We start from the raw sequence: 16772 nt of genomic DNA, 5'->3' as shown, positions 1-16772 counted from the left end.
CCTTCTTTGAACATAGTTTAAAATGAAAGCAACTGTTGTTTCGTTTTTCAAAAAACGAATTTTTGGGACAGAGTGTAGGTAATCTGTCAAGTGTGAGATGGTGAGCGTATCTTTCGTCGTTTGAGAGAGAGATAACAATGCGTTTGTCTTTGCGACTATCGGTTTTCTATGTTATCTATTTTTCGGTGACAGTTTTTCAGTTTTCCTCAAACTTTAAAAACCTAAATTGTATGTTGTTTGAAATTGTTCACGAGCCAGAAAAATTATGGGTTTTTTCCCTGAATTTAATTTTTAAACGATGCGCGTTTGATGCATTGTACTGTACGCATTTTTGTGCAAACACGGCGTGCGTAAACCGAAAGTTTGCAGACCGTTCTTGCTAAATTTAAACGGTTTCGTCGAGAAATTGGATCATCAAACGTAATCAATCAATGTAAAATTTTAATCTTCTCGATTACCACACGATATTCATGTCACTTCCGATTAGCTTTCAAATTTCGTTATTTTTAATATGTATTGTTGCTTATCGTTTTGGTGCCGTTCCCCGTTTTCATTCACTTATTATTTAACCCAATTTCAGACAATTTTGCTAAAGTGTCGTCGCAACAGAGTCAACCATTTTACAGCGAAGCTTCCAAGATACCGGCTGGAAGTGGACCAGCCCGTGATTCCACAGAGGACATGGCGTCCTCTAAGGTGAGGGTTTTTGTTTTCAAAAAAAAAGTCTAACATTCCGGAATCTTGCCTGAAAAACTCTGAATGAAAATTCAGTTAGCCAGTTTGTACTAAATCGTAAAAAATTATAAAATTTGATCTTAAACAGTTTGAAATGCAATAATTTTCAGGAAGGCGAGAAGGATGCATCACGAAAAGTGAAAGTCCCGAAGCGTCCGGAGGTGAACAACGGTGGAAGCTTGGAAGACTGTATTTCCAACGTCTTTTCATTACTAGAGTTGCCTGGAATCAAATGGAAATGTTTTCGCCCTAAATTAAATGCTCCACGAGGGGTACCACTCACCTCAGATTTAGTCTTAAAAGCATATAGCAGATGTTTAACGGTAAGTCTTTCTTTTAGATATTGTCAATTCAAAAAGATCGCACCGGTGAACACACAAACAAACAAGTAAACAAGGGGGCGGAGCGATCCGCCCCTTTTCGCAAAGGCGCCGCGCAGTTTTTCGACGGTATTTTAGCGATGCCGTTTTTTGGTAATGTTTCATCGAATTTCTTCCGAATTGAAGGAAATTCGTCGATTTTGTGAAGGAATATATAACTTTATTTTAATAAAAACTCAGAAACACAATTGGGAAACACTATTCTTTGCTTCAGGGTGAAAATGAAAAGAGCAAGACCATGTGACGTATCGAATCCTGCAATGATGAAAATAAAAAGTAGAAAAGCTTCGATATCACATAAAACATAAATTATCAGTGCAACGTTTCCTGAAAACCTGAAAAACTCGATCGGAGAAGTATTTAGAGTAATTTGTCGACTAACCGCAGATTATTCAACACTTCTTCATAGTTGTGATACCAGAAGGCGATTTTTCTTATTAGATGATGGATGAATTAGAAAAAAAAATCGACGAATTTCCTTCAATTCGGAAGAAATTCGATGAAACATTACCAAAAAACGGCATCGCTAAAATACCGTCGAAAAACTGGAAAAGGGGCGGATCGCTCTGCCCCCTTGTTTACTTGTTTGTTTGTGTATTCACCGGTGCGATCTTTTTGAATTGACAATAAGAAAGGATGTGCTAAAGGAGTTTTACAGGACGGTATACTTTGCACATGGAGACGAAAACCATCACCTCCTACTGGCAATAACGAGCTTCTACCTCCAACTCATTTCTTCTCGAATGATTCTCCAAAAGAGCTCTGGGTATTCTGGTACGACGCCGAGCCGACAGCATTGGGAAAATATTGTGAAGGACTAGGTATGTCAAGTTTTTCTTTGGCGTATTCAGTTATTTTCCTGAATTTTAGATAGCGATGAGGAGTTATCGTCAGCGAATCAGATGAATATTGTTAGTTATGAAGTTCGTACCATACTTTTCAAAGCGTTGCACGTTGTTCTGGAGCGAGACCTGACCAAAGATGGATTTGTTCGTTTTGGAAGATGGTTCACTATGCCTTTGGTAGCTCGAGATCACTATCTTCACTTTATGTATCCTTCTCATTCCCCTGCTATCCGATTCAACTTTTTTGTTCATGGAACTAGCACAATCTGTGCTTCGATTCAAGCTCAAAGACAACCAACACTGATCAAATTGGCAAGACGGTAAGTCTCAAGTTTAGTGAATATTTTTTAAGAAGTTTTAATTTTGCAGACATTTCGAATGTAAAACACCAAAGCGATTCCCGGTTGTCATTGGTCCGTGGTCGATGCGTGGTTATCTGATAGCTGATCAGATGACACTTCTCGCCGATCAAAAAATACAGGAAGCTGCTGAAAAAGAATGGAATCAATGGAAGGAATATCTGCAATTGGAAGAAAAAGAACCAGAAAATGTGACAGAAGAGAGACAGAAAACACCAGAAGCTGAACCCCCAGCTCCTCCGCAAACGACGCGAGTGTTGTTGGCGTCTTCATCAGATGAAGATCAAGAAAAAAATGGAGGTGAATTAAAAAGCGAAGAAGTTTCGCAAAAAATTCGTTGGATGTTTGAACCCGATCTTCGACAGGATAAACCGAAAGAAGAAACGGCAGCAGAGAAGGAAAAACGAATGGCAGCAAGAGAAGTACGGCGATTGCGAAGGCAAAGGAGAGAAGAACGACGAAGAGAGATGGAAAAACAGAGAAGAGCAGATGATAATCTAGAAGACTACGATTCCGATGTTGTCACAGATCAAGATGAGGATGAAGCAGGAAAAGAAGAAATTGTGAACAATGATGTACCCAAAATGATACTCATTGAAATTGACAACGTTCGTTTGTTGTACCCTTCAAAGTTTGTCTGTATTACTGTTGAAGAAGACAGACAGATGTTGGAATCGATGGGATTCAAATGCCATCCAATGCCACAAGAGCTTCAAGGTGAATAGTTTTTCAGGTAAAGATTCAACTCGTTCCATTTTTACAGTACCGGGCCGTCGTCCACGTAACAAGAATGTCGTTAATATGTCAAACCCGCTGCTGTCCACTATGGCTGTGTATCAATATGTTCAAAATGAGAAACGAGCTGAAAGAGAGCATTTCTATCCAAGAAACAAGCCAGTCGAAATCGAAACGGACACTAATTTCGAAATTCTTTCAAATCCAAAAGCTCGGAGGGTTGCACCACCAAAATCGCCTACTTTTCTGAGCTGGGAATCGCAACGGGCAAATCATTTCGACACGACTGACATTTTCGTGAATAGGCTTTTTGAAAGTGAGTCTTTTTTTAAATTTCTTTCAATTCACAGAGCTCTTTCGTTTAGATGCCGACACTTTCGATGAAAATCCTCGTCTGATAAAGTTCGCATGTCTGTCGTCTCAGTTTATTCGTCGTAAATGGAAATGGCTTCACAAAAAACAAATCCTATTCTGTGGGAAGGCTAGGAAGAGATTTGGAATCGGATCACCGCAGAATTTTGCTTTGAATATGATGAAATCGCGAGAGAAAAGGAAAGAATATCAGCCGTACCATAGGAAAAGACCTGCGAAAAGTGTGAAAGAGAAAAAGAAGAAGGCGAAGCGGAAAGGTGAGTTGAATTGATTGAAAAACCAAATTTGATGCTTTGCAGTTAAAAAATTCGTAAGGTACAATAGTCCAGAACAATTTCTTGCTTCGATGTCCAGAACAAGAAAGAAATTTAATGCTTGGAAACAGAAAAAGAAAGGACCACCACCTAAAAAAGATCTTGCCAAAAAAGAAGCTGCCGCGGACAAAGACAAAGATAAGGATAAGGAGAAAGATAAGGAGAAAGACAAAGATAACGACGACGATCCGTTTGTGATGGATAAGGTGTCTCAACTAGATTGGGCGAATTTTAGTGAAGACGAAACGAATGGGAACAGTTTCGCCGATATCGAGGAGTAAGATTTTTTTTCGAAAAATTATATTTTTAAATAAAAAATATGTATCTAAAAAATGTATCTTAAAATTCAGAAATAGAGCTTTGGTGAGCGAAGAACACATAAAATTTTCCAGTCTCTACAATCCCGCTGGTGGAGATATTGAGGAAGGAGACGAAACTTCTAATGAATCGCCCGACGAGAAAACCCCTGAAGGCTCTCCAAATGGTTCCCCCAGGCCGAAAGAAGAAATTGAACCATTCTTTCCAATAACATATCTAGCTGCGAAACCGTCGAATATCGAATCGGATCTTGGACCGGACGTCGATGATATGACTGAAGAGCAATTTAATACCGAGTACGTACCAAAGGAATATGACATAACTCAAGATCCAAAGAAAGTGAAAAACGGGCAAATACCAATTTCTGAATTTTCTAAAGATAACCAATTTTATCATGGAGAAATATGCCGACTTGGACTGAGAGGTTACAAAAAGATCTGTGCGGAACGTGATCGGGAGGAAGCCGCTAGAAGAACGAAGTGGTTGCAGTTGTACCGATTGAAAGTTGAAAAGCGGAGCATCAAAACAGCACGGCAATGTCATAGAGATTATTTGAGGCAGATTGCTAAGCGATGTTTGAGAAAAGCTTTGAGAAGGTTGCGAATCACTGTAAGTTTAGGAGAAATTGTAACAAAAATCAATTTTATTATCATTAAAGGCTAAAAAAGATGCTCTGGCTCCTCCTCCACCCAAACCGAAGCCAGTTGATCCGGTGTTGAAAAAGAAAGAAGACGCAAAGAAGTTTGAAATGAGTTTGAAAATAATGGAGAGAGATCTCGGGAATTTGGATATGAGTGCATTCTGTCAGGTTCGAGAGAAAGCTGGACCTCATGGGGTAAGTTTTCCTGAGATAATTCTGCTAACCAATCCAAAGTGGCTTAAGGTGCGAAGTACTGCGGGATACATGAAACCAAATTATTTCAACTCCCCCCATGGATCATTTGACCATGATTCGGAACCGGAATTCGACGAGCAACGAACAGGACTCGGAGAGGGAACATCTGATCAGTACCAAGACGGGGAGTCAGTTGATATGATTGATATAGAAAGAGAATTAGCCAATGATCCTTCATCGTATCTTTCCAATGCCGAGCACATAAGAACCCTCGGAGAACACATCGGTCCTGACGGAATGCTATCACCACCTGCGAGCAACGAGATGCCAAAAGGAGGTCCTTTATCGGTGGGTCCAGCGTCCATCGAGTCGCAAGGACTCAATCAAATATATCCGACGCCGCCATCTGTACAGATGCTTCAGGCAGACGCATCACAGGCACACTCACCGAGCATTGGCGGCAAATTCCGATCGACCGCAAACGATGATATCGACAGGGCTGCTGCTTCTGGTAAAACTATTGTTGATATTGAGATAGAGGACATTGAGACTGGAAATATGCAAAGATGGAACAAAATTGCGAATCAATCGAAATTGGTGGGTTATCAGAAATTATCAGAATATCAGAAATTAAACCAGAAAGCGAAACACAATCTTATTGCAGTCTAAATTTCTCGTAGCGTCTCGCGATAATCCAATTTTGAAAGGAAGGAAAACGAAGTATGACACTCCAGCGACAGATAAATTTGAGATCCGATGCGTAAGTTCTCAAAATTTCTCTTAATTTTATTCCCATCTTTTTCAGCAAGTAGAAAGAGTCACTGTTCCAATGGCTTACGAGTCGATGGTAACAAGGAATTTCGAATGTGCTCCACCTCACACTTTCGCCGAGTTGATCAGACAGAGTAGAACGGGTATTAAAAAATATACTCGTCCTTTGCAAATCCAGTCAACATTGGCTCGTCCTCCTCCTGGAGCAACATCCCCACTGCCACCTCCAACTCCGATGTTCAACCCTCATACACTTCCTCTACATCACACGTCACCTTTCTCTGCTGGTCCAATGTCTCATCATTCAATGGGACCACCAGCGTATCCACCAACACCTGGACCATACCCTCCAACAACACCAACATATCCGGGTATGACACCAAGACCTGGATCTAGCTATGGACCCGGCTACCCGAATCACCATCAGATGATGCCTCCTGGCTATCCGAACCAAATGGGTCAGATGGGAGGAATGAATGGAATGGGAGGAATGCCAGGAATGGGCCCGATAGGGATGCAGAGACAATTTTCGAATCCACAGATGTATCAACATCATCAGATGATGAGAATGCAACAGATGAGGATGCAAGGCGGGCTACCCGGATACGGTGCTCCTGGAGTTCCACAATACCCTCAACAGTCTCCAGTCTCCGGAGGTCCAGGTGGGTTCGGAGTGCCATCCGGACCATCTTCCGTTCAACGTCTGAACAATTTTGTAAACCAATCGCAATTCGGACCAAGTAGTGGACCACAGAATCCATACGGAACACAGATGCCCCCAATGATCCCACAGTCTCCAAGCTTCAATCAGCCGTATCCAGGAATGGGAAATCAGATGATGAGTCCGATGCAGCAACATCAATTCCAACAGCAACAGATGATGCAACAGCAGCAACAACAACAGCAGCTCAACTTCAATTACAACGGAGTCAAGCTCATCAGATTCAGCACCAACCTAACCAACAGACAATGCAATCACTCCAACTGACTCCAGAGCAGTTGCAAATACAACAAAGTCAACAGGTACAGGCAGTGTTCCAGCAATTGCCGGATCGAGAGAAGAGAAAATATCAACGTCGTCAAATTCAACTGATGAATGGATTAATGCCCACTTCACTGCAACCGGCTTCAATTAAAGCTCTTAAAAATCCGCCAGATGCCAATATCCCATACAAACGACAAGACATCATTTACAATCCACCAAATCCGGCTCATCCGAGGGGGGACAGTCTTACCATTGCAATTGTACTTTCTGATACTCTACTCGACCTACACTTTGATTCAGTGTTCGATGCTTGTCCAATCTGTTCCTGCTCCGTTTCCATTCGTTCGAGAGATCTTGGAATGTACATTATTCCGCATGCCGTTCTAAGTTCAAGAGAAATTGGTGAAACCAACAAGCGAGAATATACAACTGGAACTTGGAGTGGCTTCCATGTCAATTCTGCAACCAGTTGTACCTGTGGCTTCAGTGCTATACGTCATCGGTACCTCTCTTGCTGTGCTGGATTGTTTGACGAAGATGCAGACGAGGCAACAGCTTCTGAGCATGCGAATGCGCCAGTGATTCCACCGTTATTTGCAAGAAGTGAGTTAAAAAAATTACTTTCCTAACTATGAAGTTTTCAGATACAACCAAAACCCGAGATATGATGTGGTTCGATCCGCAATCAGTTCATGATTTGGCTCTTACCGATCAAATTCGGCAAATGGCATTCAGTAACAGTCTTGGGAAAGCAGTTTCTCAAATGGCAACTGAGAAAGAACACAGAAGAAATATTACGAACGCTGTTGATATTGGAACGGATATCACTGTCCCAACGGAATATGTTCTCTCCCATGTAGATACACTTGAACTTATGATGCTTGGAATGTCTGCACTGGGTCCGATGCAAAGTAAGTTTATATTGTGAGCTACATGTTTACCAATCCTTCTTGCAGCTCCTGAAACGACGGGAAATCAGTTTACCCCACAAAGCAAGTACCTCAGCTACTTCCATCCATGGGGATTCCAGACTGCCAATGAAATTGCCGAATTAGAATCATCGGAATGGGTGGATCTTCTTGATATTATCACTCCAACGCTTGAATCGTCGATGAAACAAGCAAGACGTCCTTCAGTAGAAACTCCGTTCGTTATTGAAGGACCGATGACGTGGAAACAGGTTGTGACAAAAGCAATTCGCGGAAAACCCCCAACGGATGAAGACGAGGACTTTTCATTGGCAGAGCCAGTTCCCGCTGTAATGAGAGCATTGGAACAGGAAGCGGTCAGGGCTGCACCCAACATTGAACAGTATTATGATCAAGCTGAGCTTGGACCAGTGGATCAGCCGAAGGATGTCATGTATATCACAATCATCCCAGATAATGATGATATCTATGAGAGAACGGTCAAATTCATGCATACTATGACAGAAACGTATGAGAGAATGCGACTAGGACGCCACATTCCGTTCCCGGTCTCTACTGGAACTGCTTCACGGTTCCGTGAAGTGTTGAAAACCTATCAACATCAATTCCCATATCAGGAGCAAAACCAACAGCTGGTCGAATTCACTAATAATCGGCTCGAAGCGGTGCCTCAAGAGCTTTCAAACAATCCTGATCCACTGAACACCGATCCGGAAAAATGGAGTAAAAGATTGAAAAGGAAACTTGAGCTCAGCGAAGAACTCAAAAAAGCAGACGAACATCCAGCTCCTCCTTCGACACAATCTGAAAACAGTGAAGGGAATGCTGCCACACCTGCTGCTGAAACCTTGTCTTCAATCTTCTCCGACGACGCTTTTGTTGAAGAAAGACATATAAATTCTACTGAAGAAGCTCCTACAACTACTGAACGACCTCCAAATTCTCTCCCTTACCGCATAACAAATTGGCACGAGAAGGATGACGACACATATGAACATCCTCCAGAAGTACACGATACCCTACCAGAGGGTTTCTACGAGCGAGAAGGAATTTTGAGAGTCGGAAAACCATTAGAACCTTTGAGAATTTCGCATACTGTCGTCTCAACTCGCGAGTTTGACAATATGACACAACATCTGAGCGACGCGCAAGGTTTCGTCAGTAAACTACGTATTTTCTTACAACAAATGGAAGATCTTGTCTTCCATACATTGTCTGGGAGTAGTGAAGCTTTCGAGCGAAGAGGATATCGATATCAAATGGCTGTTGAAGGAAGATTGAAACGTCAGAAACACAAAAGAGATATTGAGGAGGAACGACTCAGATATGAGGCGGCAAAGGTTCAAGATGAAGCTGATAAACGAGAAAAAATGGACGAGGCCGATCTTTTCCCGGGGGCTGAAGTTGGAGAGGAAACCCCTAGTCCATGGGTGGATGATGAGTTGGAAGAGAAGAAGAGGAATAAACAAAAGGAAAATGAACAGTACCCGGCTGAAGAGTCTCAAGCACCATCTCCAGTGCCAGCTGGAATGATTCATATCCCAGAAACCTGTAAGTTTTAGTCAATTCTTGATTCAAAAACTATTATCCAATGTTTCAGTGTCCGAACAAGAAAGAAAAGTTCAACCAACTCTCGCTGATATGTTTGCTGATCCTTCCACAGTTGCGCCGATCAATGCTCAGAATATTCCATGGAAACAAAGGGATACACGAGTTCAAAATCCATTCCCCTACTCAAACCAGCCACCAGTCGCCTTCGAAGCAGTCGGCTCTAACGACACGGATGCCTACTCGACGCTTCCTCATGTCATCGTTTTGTATGTCGTCAATCCATTCTCTTACGGAGCAGAAGGTCAATCAGCATTGCACATGCGCATCGCACTACTTTCATTCATTCGTGCTTACAACTCGATCGTTGGTCGACTTCCGTTCACTAAACGTACACAACTTCAATTGGAAATAATTGGAATGGAGAGTTTGGATGATATGGTGAAGGGTATTCCCGACTATTTAAATGATTCACAAGTGCCATTCGATATTCTGCACGACTATCCAGTCAGAAATGAAAGACCATCCGAATCAGGTCAAGAAGCTGCTGCTCGATCGTTATCCGTTGCTGTCTACACTCATCCACGCGTATTCACTCCGGAAGTCTATAAAGCAGTATCCGCTAGATGTATGACTGCGTAAGTCTTGTTTTGTAGTTGTTAACAGTGATAATTTCTAGGTCATTCAATAGTTCTGTTGTTTCAGATTCGGTCCTGGTAGTCAGTTGATCAACACCGTCAACAACATTGAAAAGATAAACCAAGAAGCGTTTTACCAAATGTCAAAAAGATCGAAAACCGCGTTGAATAATATGGATGGTTACATGGGAATGATGGGATCTCATCAAGTGGAAACGAAGGCCCATATTTCTTATCGAGTCCCATCAAACATCGTTTGCTTGGCACCACCTCCTGCGATTTATCAAATGGATGAAGAAGGAAAACCGATTCTGAATCAGTTGGACGAGCAAACACTATTTATTTCATACTGTCTGGTTGGAACCGAATACCTTGTTGCCACGGCTACAGATTCACAAGGAAAACTAATTGATAACTGCATCGCGAACATGAAACCACGCCGACTTCACAATCAAGTTTATCGATACAAAAACAAAACTCAAATTCTTGATGGAATGGGAAAGCTTTGGTCGTTTATTCTGGGTGTGATGTCGTCGGATATCAAAAACTGGAGACTTGTCGTTGGAAGATTAGGAAGAATCGGACATGGAGAGTTCAGAGCATGGACTCATCTTCTCAACAAGACCTCACTTCTTCGTTATTCTTCAAGTCTAAAAGACATTTGTGGTGCTTGTCGCAGCATGCCATCAGCCATCGGAACTCCAGCTATACTATCTGCGTGTCTCATCACTTTAGAGCCTGAACCCAGTATTCGGATAATGCCAAAATTCCATGATATCGATGAGTCGATCAAGAAAAACCTCATCTTCCAAACTCCAGGAGATTTATCGTGCACCCACATTTTGACATTCCCAGTCGGAACCGAAATAAATGTAAGTTGGAAACATCATACTTATAAATAACAAACGTTTAAATTTTAGCTCGAAGTCCAAGACCAGACAGCCGACACAAAGGGTGACGAGAACTGGGAGTTTGGAGATCTAGATATTATGGAAGGTCTTGATGACGGAGATACAGAAATTATGAAGGATCTCGGACTAGAAACTCCCAGCAGTGCCGCGATTCGTCAAACTGGAGGAGTTTCCATGTTTTTCAGTGAGGACTCGTCTTCAATCGAAATTCAAAACCAGCCTCTCGCTTCCGGATACTATATTTCAACAGCACCGGCACCAGAACTACCCAGCTGGTTTTGGGCTACTTGTCCATCAGCGAAGCGTCACTCTCCTGTTCACTTGAAGTCATCATTGCACATTAACATTAGCGAAGTCAAGGTGAGAATAAAAAAAACTAAATAGTTCTATTCACAAATTTTCAGAATGACGATATTGCAATGGAGTCAGCAAAGGATAAGGAAAAAGAGAAGGAGGAGAAGGATATCCATCCATTGGAATCCCGTCAAACCGAAGAAGTTCTTCGTCACGTCCTCGAGTCATACAACGCTCTATCGTGGCTCAACCTTAATCGTCAAACTGGAGACCGTTACAGTTGTCTCCCAATCCACGTTCAACATCTTCTGAGACTTTATCATAGTGTAGCACGGCTTCTAGTCTAGCCGGATCGTGAACCTATATTCAAACCATTCCCGGTTATTTCTTCCTATTGAATCTCACTGCATATGATCACGCCTCCTCTCCCCCACAAGCTTCTCAGAATGATCTACAAAATCAATTATCAGTCCAAATAGTCGATATCATATCTCACTTTGCATTTACACTTGTTTTCACTTTTGATTTTCTCCTGTATGAATATGATTACCACATCCCTGTTAAATTGTAGTTACTCATCATCAGAATCGTTTCCTAGAACGCTAAACTATTCTCAATTCGTTTTCTTTTTTTTATTCTCTAGGATTTCAGAATAGAGTTTGTGGGTTTGTGTTCTTTCCCCGTCCTCGCTTATAATCGGGTCGTTCGTCTTATTTTTACTTTGTTTGGTTCACAAACTGTTCATCACTCTCACAAGTTAACTCCACTCGTCACCTAACTTTGTTATAATTTATGTTTTATGTATTTTATTTTGCCAATTAGTTTCAACTTTCTTGTTCTATGAATCAATGATCAATAAGTTATGTTTTAAAACGATTTTTTCCTTGAAAAAACATTTTAATTAGAGCAGATATCCCGGTCGGCTCGGCAGTCAGCGTTGGGAGCAGCCAGGAATAATCGGCCATTGTGACATACACAAACTTGCGTCTGTGGACTGCCCCTTCCATCAGAACGAGCAAGTTTTTCCATGTAGATGGATGAGGATTCGAGACGGATTTCTCCCTGAACATTTTTAGTAATTGATTTAGAAAATTTAGAAAACAACGATGCCAACCTGCTTTGAAGAAATCGAGATGTCAAGTAGAGAATTTACTGAAACCTCTCCGGCGGCCGCAAGAATCTCAATATCTTGTGCCGCATCAACAGAGACGCTTCGAGTTGGCGATTCCAAACGAAGTGGAGAATCTGGTTGTGGACGGACTGACGACGTCTGTATGGCTCCTTCGAATACACTTCCCCCGTCATCTGAATACGAAAACTACTTAAAAACTTCATAGAATCAAAATAACCAACCCAATATTCTCAAATTTTCAAGTTTCAACCCAATCTCATCTGAATCGGCGAAAAAGAGCAACTTTTGATCCTCGTCAAAGACTTCGAATCGTTCGCATGTCACTTGAGCTTTTCCTTCGGGCATAAGGGAGAATTTCGATGCCACGTTGCCGCTTGGTTTTCTAGCTTGAAGATTCACTCCTCGGAATGAGTCGACAGTTAAGGTTTCTTCCTGAAAATTCAGATTTTTTGATAAATTATTTGGGGACCCTTGTATTACAGGTTTGACGGTATTTTTCACTGAAAACGTAGAGAAATATTTAATCTCAAACAAAAAATGTTGGACCATTCTATTACAGGCGCCTTTCTATTTTTCCAAGCTCCCCTTGGAGGGCCATTCCATTAAAGGGGCGCTCCTAATACAGGTTTTACGGTAAACAATATCGTTCGAATTCCAGTTTCTGATTTCAGATTAAAAAAAAAGAGTTCCATCTTTTTCTAGAACTCACATCAAGGGTACTCAATTTTGAAAAGTGCACTGGTCGATCGAATTGAGCTCTTCCTTCCACTCGAATTCCGTCTTCTTCAATTTTAAGTGTTCCTATTCCGTTTGGAGAAAAGTCCAAGACTGACATTATCCAGAACGTCAGAGACAGATTCAAGACTATTCCAATGGCTAAGACCAAGATGAACGTGTATAGGAATCGTTTCCTCCACCCATATATTCCAACTCTGAAAATTCGTTCTTTTTTGTATTCCAAAATTTGGAAGCTATTTTTCTAGGCTCACCGATAAATATCAGCATCTGCCTGAGGTTTGGTGGTGGAATGAATGACAGTAGTTTGAGAAGGATATGCTTGGGAATGAGAATATGACGGTGGATATGAGCTGCCCACCGGTTGAACCATCGTTTGATGGGATACTCCTCTCGACATACTTTGCTCATTTCGGGACCATACAGGCTCATCGGAGGATGGTCCCATTGCATAAACAGGATATCCGCGCATTTCAAACCGATCGATGGGGATTTTCGAATCACAAGAGTCGTTTGGCAGATGGAACAAGGGTGTAATAGGGGGAGAAAAGAGAAGATAAAGAGATGGAGAAGAAGATTTTGGGATCCGCCGCCGCCGGGATGGTGGCTCTTTGGCAAAAGTTGTAATAAAGAGGGGTTCGTCAAAAGACATATCACAGTTGGTGTGACAGTGAAACTTGAAAATGCTTGATGGGTGGTTTCTCTTGTTTTGATTGATGCTTTTTACAGCTTCAAGACAGGTGACGGAGACTTTTTAAAAGTTGGACCTAATTTGTAAGGGTATCATTCAATCCATTAAGAAGTTTGAAGAGAATTCGGAAGGTCGAAAATAGGACAATTTTAGAGTTTGCGAATGGGGAAAACACACAATAAAAAACTCTTATTTTATAACGTATCCTACAATGTTCACAAGTAGAGAAGCGCTAACGAACGACAATCAGTTAGCAACGGATGGAGAACCGACGGGTCATCGACGGGCTATCGACGGACCAAAATATGGTTCAATAGTTGTTTAATGATCAACTGTCAAAAAGGCTCGGCGAACATTCCATTTTTAGCCAGTCTCCTCTACCTGTGTTACCTGAAACAGAGGTAGAGGGAATGTAGCAGTTACAAAGTCATGATTTATTGTTTTTTCGGTCCTAACCTTTAACTATTGTCGACATTCTGATTTTCGTTCTTTCTAACCATAGTTAAATGTAATTGTCTCTATTCATTCCTTACTTAAATTGCCCTTCAGATTGGCATAGCTTCCAAATCAATAATTATTTCTATACTCCCAGTTTTACGAATTCCAGTAATTTTTGTCCAAAATGTCCTCTTACGTTAGTTTCAGAATTGCTTTCATTACCAATTCTGTCTCCAAATTTCGTTTTCAATATCCAATACTGTAATGATTTTTCCACTATTCCCTATTCGTATGATCTTCTTCTTTACTGGTTTTCCCATACCATAAAACCAATAATAGAAGGGCTTACTAAATTTCAACTTTGAGCCTATTTATCTTCTGTTCAAGTATAAGGTATAAAAAAGATATCAACTGGTAAATTGTTTATCATAATATGGCAACCATTTTATCAGTTGACACATTTTTGATAATTTCTATAGGAGCCAAGATAATTGAGCTCAAACTTAACAGTGTGGGGCCCTTCTATTACATGTTTCACGGTATGAATACTGTCACGCAATCAGTGTTCCATCTTATTTTTCTTCTCTTGATACGAATACATTTCTTCTCGAGAAGCAACAACAAGAATTACATAACGATCAATAGCATTACATATGCCGTTGTCGTCCTCTTCTCTCTAACTTCTCTTTTCTCTCATTTCAAAAAATTCTATGTTTTCATGCCTCGACACAATCTTTCTCTTCCCATTCGCGAAGCGCGGCGTCTCTACTACTTTTCCCATCTTTTTGTTCTCAAACTCTTTCCTCTGTCAGCTCTTTTTCTCTCTTTTCCGTCGAGTACCCTCCACCCTCTCGACGTTGCCGCAAAAATCGACGAATGGCTTCAGTCGTGGCCTCTCGGGGGCCCGGGGAAGGCGCCGCGGCTGGCAACTGGCCCAAAATGGCCTCTATCCTTCTATAGCGGTGAGCTTTCTTTCAATTTTTTTCAATAATAGATTTTATCTTTTTAGAGGATCATTCGTCTGTTTGTGTCATGGTTCATTCGACCAACAGCCAGGAGCATCTACGAATTCATTGGATCAATGACGACATGCACCACACATTCTAAACACGTCGTATAACAAGAACGTGGCTTCATATAACCTATTGAATTGAAACCGTAATCGAGCCGAGTGATGCAGTGATCACCTTCACGGTAAGTATCACGCAACCCTCTTATTAATATATGAAAATTCTCAGATCGGATAATGCTAGCTAATGACCACTACGCATGCCGGATCTTGCGTGAATCCTTTGGACAGTCTGAGATTCAGACCCTCGACCACGCCCCTGTTGCATTCTCTTTCATGAAATTGTCTTCGGGAGTTTAACGAATGGTCATCCTTGAAGAGCCTGTTAACATGGCACCGAAAAAGTGAGTTCCCTAATTCGCAGTTCAGTTTAACAAGCTCTATATTTCAGCGTTTCGGTAGCCCAACATTGCTACAACCTGAAAAGGAATGGATGCCGATGTTCACAACCCCCCTACTAATCTGTCTGACAAATTGTGTGTTTTTATGTATTTTATTTGATGCTTTTCCAAATAAATACTGACATGTGGGAAATTTGTGTTATTGGTGTTTTTTTTGAGGAAGGTTAGAAGAGAAATTGAAAAATGTTACTGTAGTTCAGCTGTCAGCTTGTAATGGCAATTGCCCAAAAACGGCTGTATAGCAGACTATGATCAGATTTTGGTCGGAAGTTAAAACTTGAAATATTACTAGATTTGATCGGCTTTAGTAGCGATCTTATCCGGAATCTGACTAACTCGATTATAGAAAATACCTTTCAGGAACCAACTTAGTGAAATCCAGTGCCCTCCAGAACTCCCAACCACCGATCTTCAGCATCGTTCCGATTTCTGAACATTCTCACCAATTAGGACAGCTGTTTAATTGCACCTGTGTTTTAGCTTAATGTTAAAGAATCATATCTGACGTCATCATCTCCATCCTTATTCTGTTTCTTATACCTGTTGGTTTCAGAAAGTCTTAAACTTCATTGATTCTCTATTTCTTATTTTTATTGAAAGTCACCCTTTTCCAGCTCCTTCTTCTTCCCCATCCTCTTTTCCCTTTCTATTTCTCTTTTAGAGGAAAACTGACACGTCAGCCTTTCCAGACTTCCTGCATCTCTGCTTTTGTCTCATTGTCTTCTCCATACTCTTTCGTTTGCTTCTGAGAAATGCTGTAGTGTACACCTCCTTTCCAAGCTAAACGAATTCAACACTCTCTGTCTCTTCCTCATGCTTCTCTGAAAATCGATGAAGCCGCAGAAAGGCCACAGCTACACACTCGCCGTCTCGATTCTCTTGTCTGTTTTTCTCCTTTTCCATTCGTTCCTCACATCACGCGCCCAGTCACTCTTTTTTAGTTTTTGCCTCTTTCCTTTTCTTTGCGTTTCTAGATTCTTCTTCCAGAGTCTTCCTCCCAGAATTACATGCAGTGAAGTTGTCTTTTTTTCAGGTAATTTCTCCTACCACTTTATCAGAAGCACGAAGACGTTCTTCGATATTTGGTTGATGGTTATGTGGAATCAAACTATCTGAATCCACTCCAATGAAGGTCTTGGACCTTTTTTTTTTTCTTGATTTTTTCAGCACATGTCGCTAACCCTAATAAGTGAGTTTATCGGATCACCGTCCAATAAACCATACTTGACGGGCCCAAAGCAGGCCGTGGCGGGCCCTGTCATAGTTTCTTTTAAGATTGATACTTTTTGACCAACTAAATTAGATACGGTAGAACTCGACGAGCACTACAAAATGAT

The 16772-nt window shown here is 41.3% G+C and overlaps 3 protein-coding genes across 3 annotated transcripts; 2 read left to right on the top strand and 1 right to left on the bottom strand.

Moving 5' to 3' along the window:
* Positions 1 to 22: 22 nt before the first annotated feature.
* Positions 23 to 11316, top strand: Cbr-let-19 (the record flags this gene model as incomplete). Its single annotated transcript, XM_045242246.1, has 19 exons — positions 23 to 37; positions 846 to 1058; positions 1774 to 1936; positions 1986 to 2280; positions 2330 to 3036; positions 3083 to 3370; positions 3405 to 3683; positions 3726 to 4017; positions 4097 to 4667; positions 4717 to 5490; positions 5558 to 5653; positions 5699 to 6326; positions 6419 to 7252; positions 7294 to 7560; positions 7606 to 9129; positions 9179 to 9764; positions 9832 to 10636; positions 10685 to 11035; positions 11080 to 11316. 19 exons carry the CDS (start codon positions 23 to 25, stop codon positions 11314 to 11316), a joined length of 8925 nt encoding a protein of 2974 aa, XP_045092104.1.
* Positions 11317 to 11866: 550 nt separating this feature from the next.
* Positions 11867 to 13308, bottom strand: Cbr-sgn-1 (the record flags this gene model as incomplete). Its single annotated transcript, XM_002631297.1, has 5 exons — positions 11867 to 12031; positions 12084 to 12274; positions 12323 to 12533; positions 12811 to 13033; positions 13091 to 13308. The coding sequence occupies 5 exons, from the start codon at positions 13306 to 13308 to the stop codon at positions 11867 to 11869; spliced, it is 1008 nt and encodes a 335-aa protein (XP_002631343.1).
* A 1375-nt stretch (positions 13309 to 14683) lies between these two features.
* CBG25555 lies at positions 14684 to 15072 on the top strand (the record flags this gene model as incomplete). The annotated part of the gene is made up of 2 exons (XM_045242245.1): positions 14684 to 14927; positions 14975 to 15072. The coding sequence occupies 2 exons, from the start codon at positions 14684 to 14686 to the stop codon at positions 15070 to 15072; spliced, it is 342 nt and encodes a 113-aa protein (XP_045098094.1).
* Positions 15073 to 16772: the final 1700 nt, after the last annotated feature.

Source organism: Caenorhabditis briggsae (assembly GCF_000004555.2).
Source record: "Caenorhabditis briggsae complete genome, chrII, whole genome shotgun sequence".
NCBI classification, from domain to species: Eukaryota; Metazoa; Nematoda; class Chromadorea; order Rhabditida; family Rhabditidae; genus Caenorhabditis; species Caenorhabditis briggsae.
This window is presented reverse-complemented; position numbering and strand designations above follow the sequence as displayed.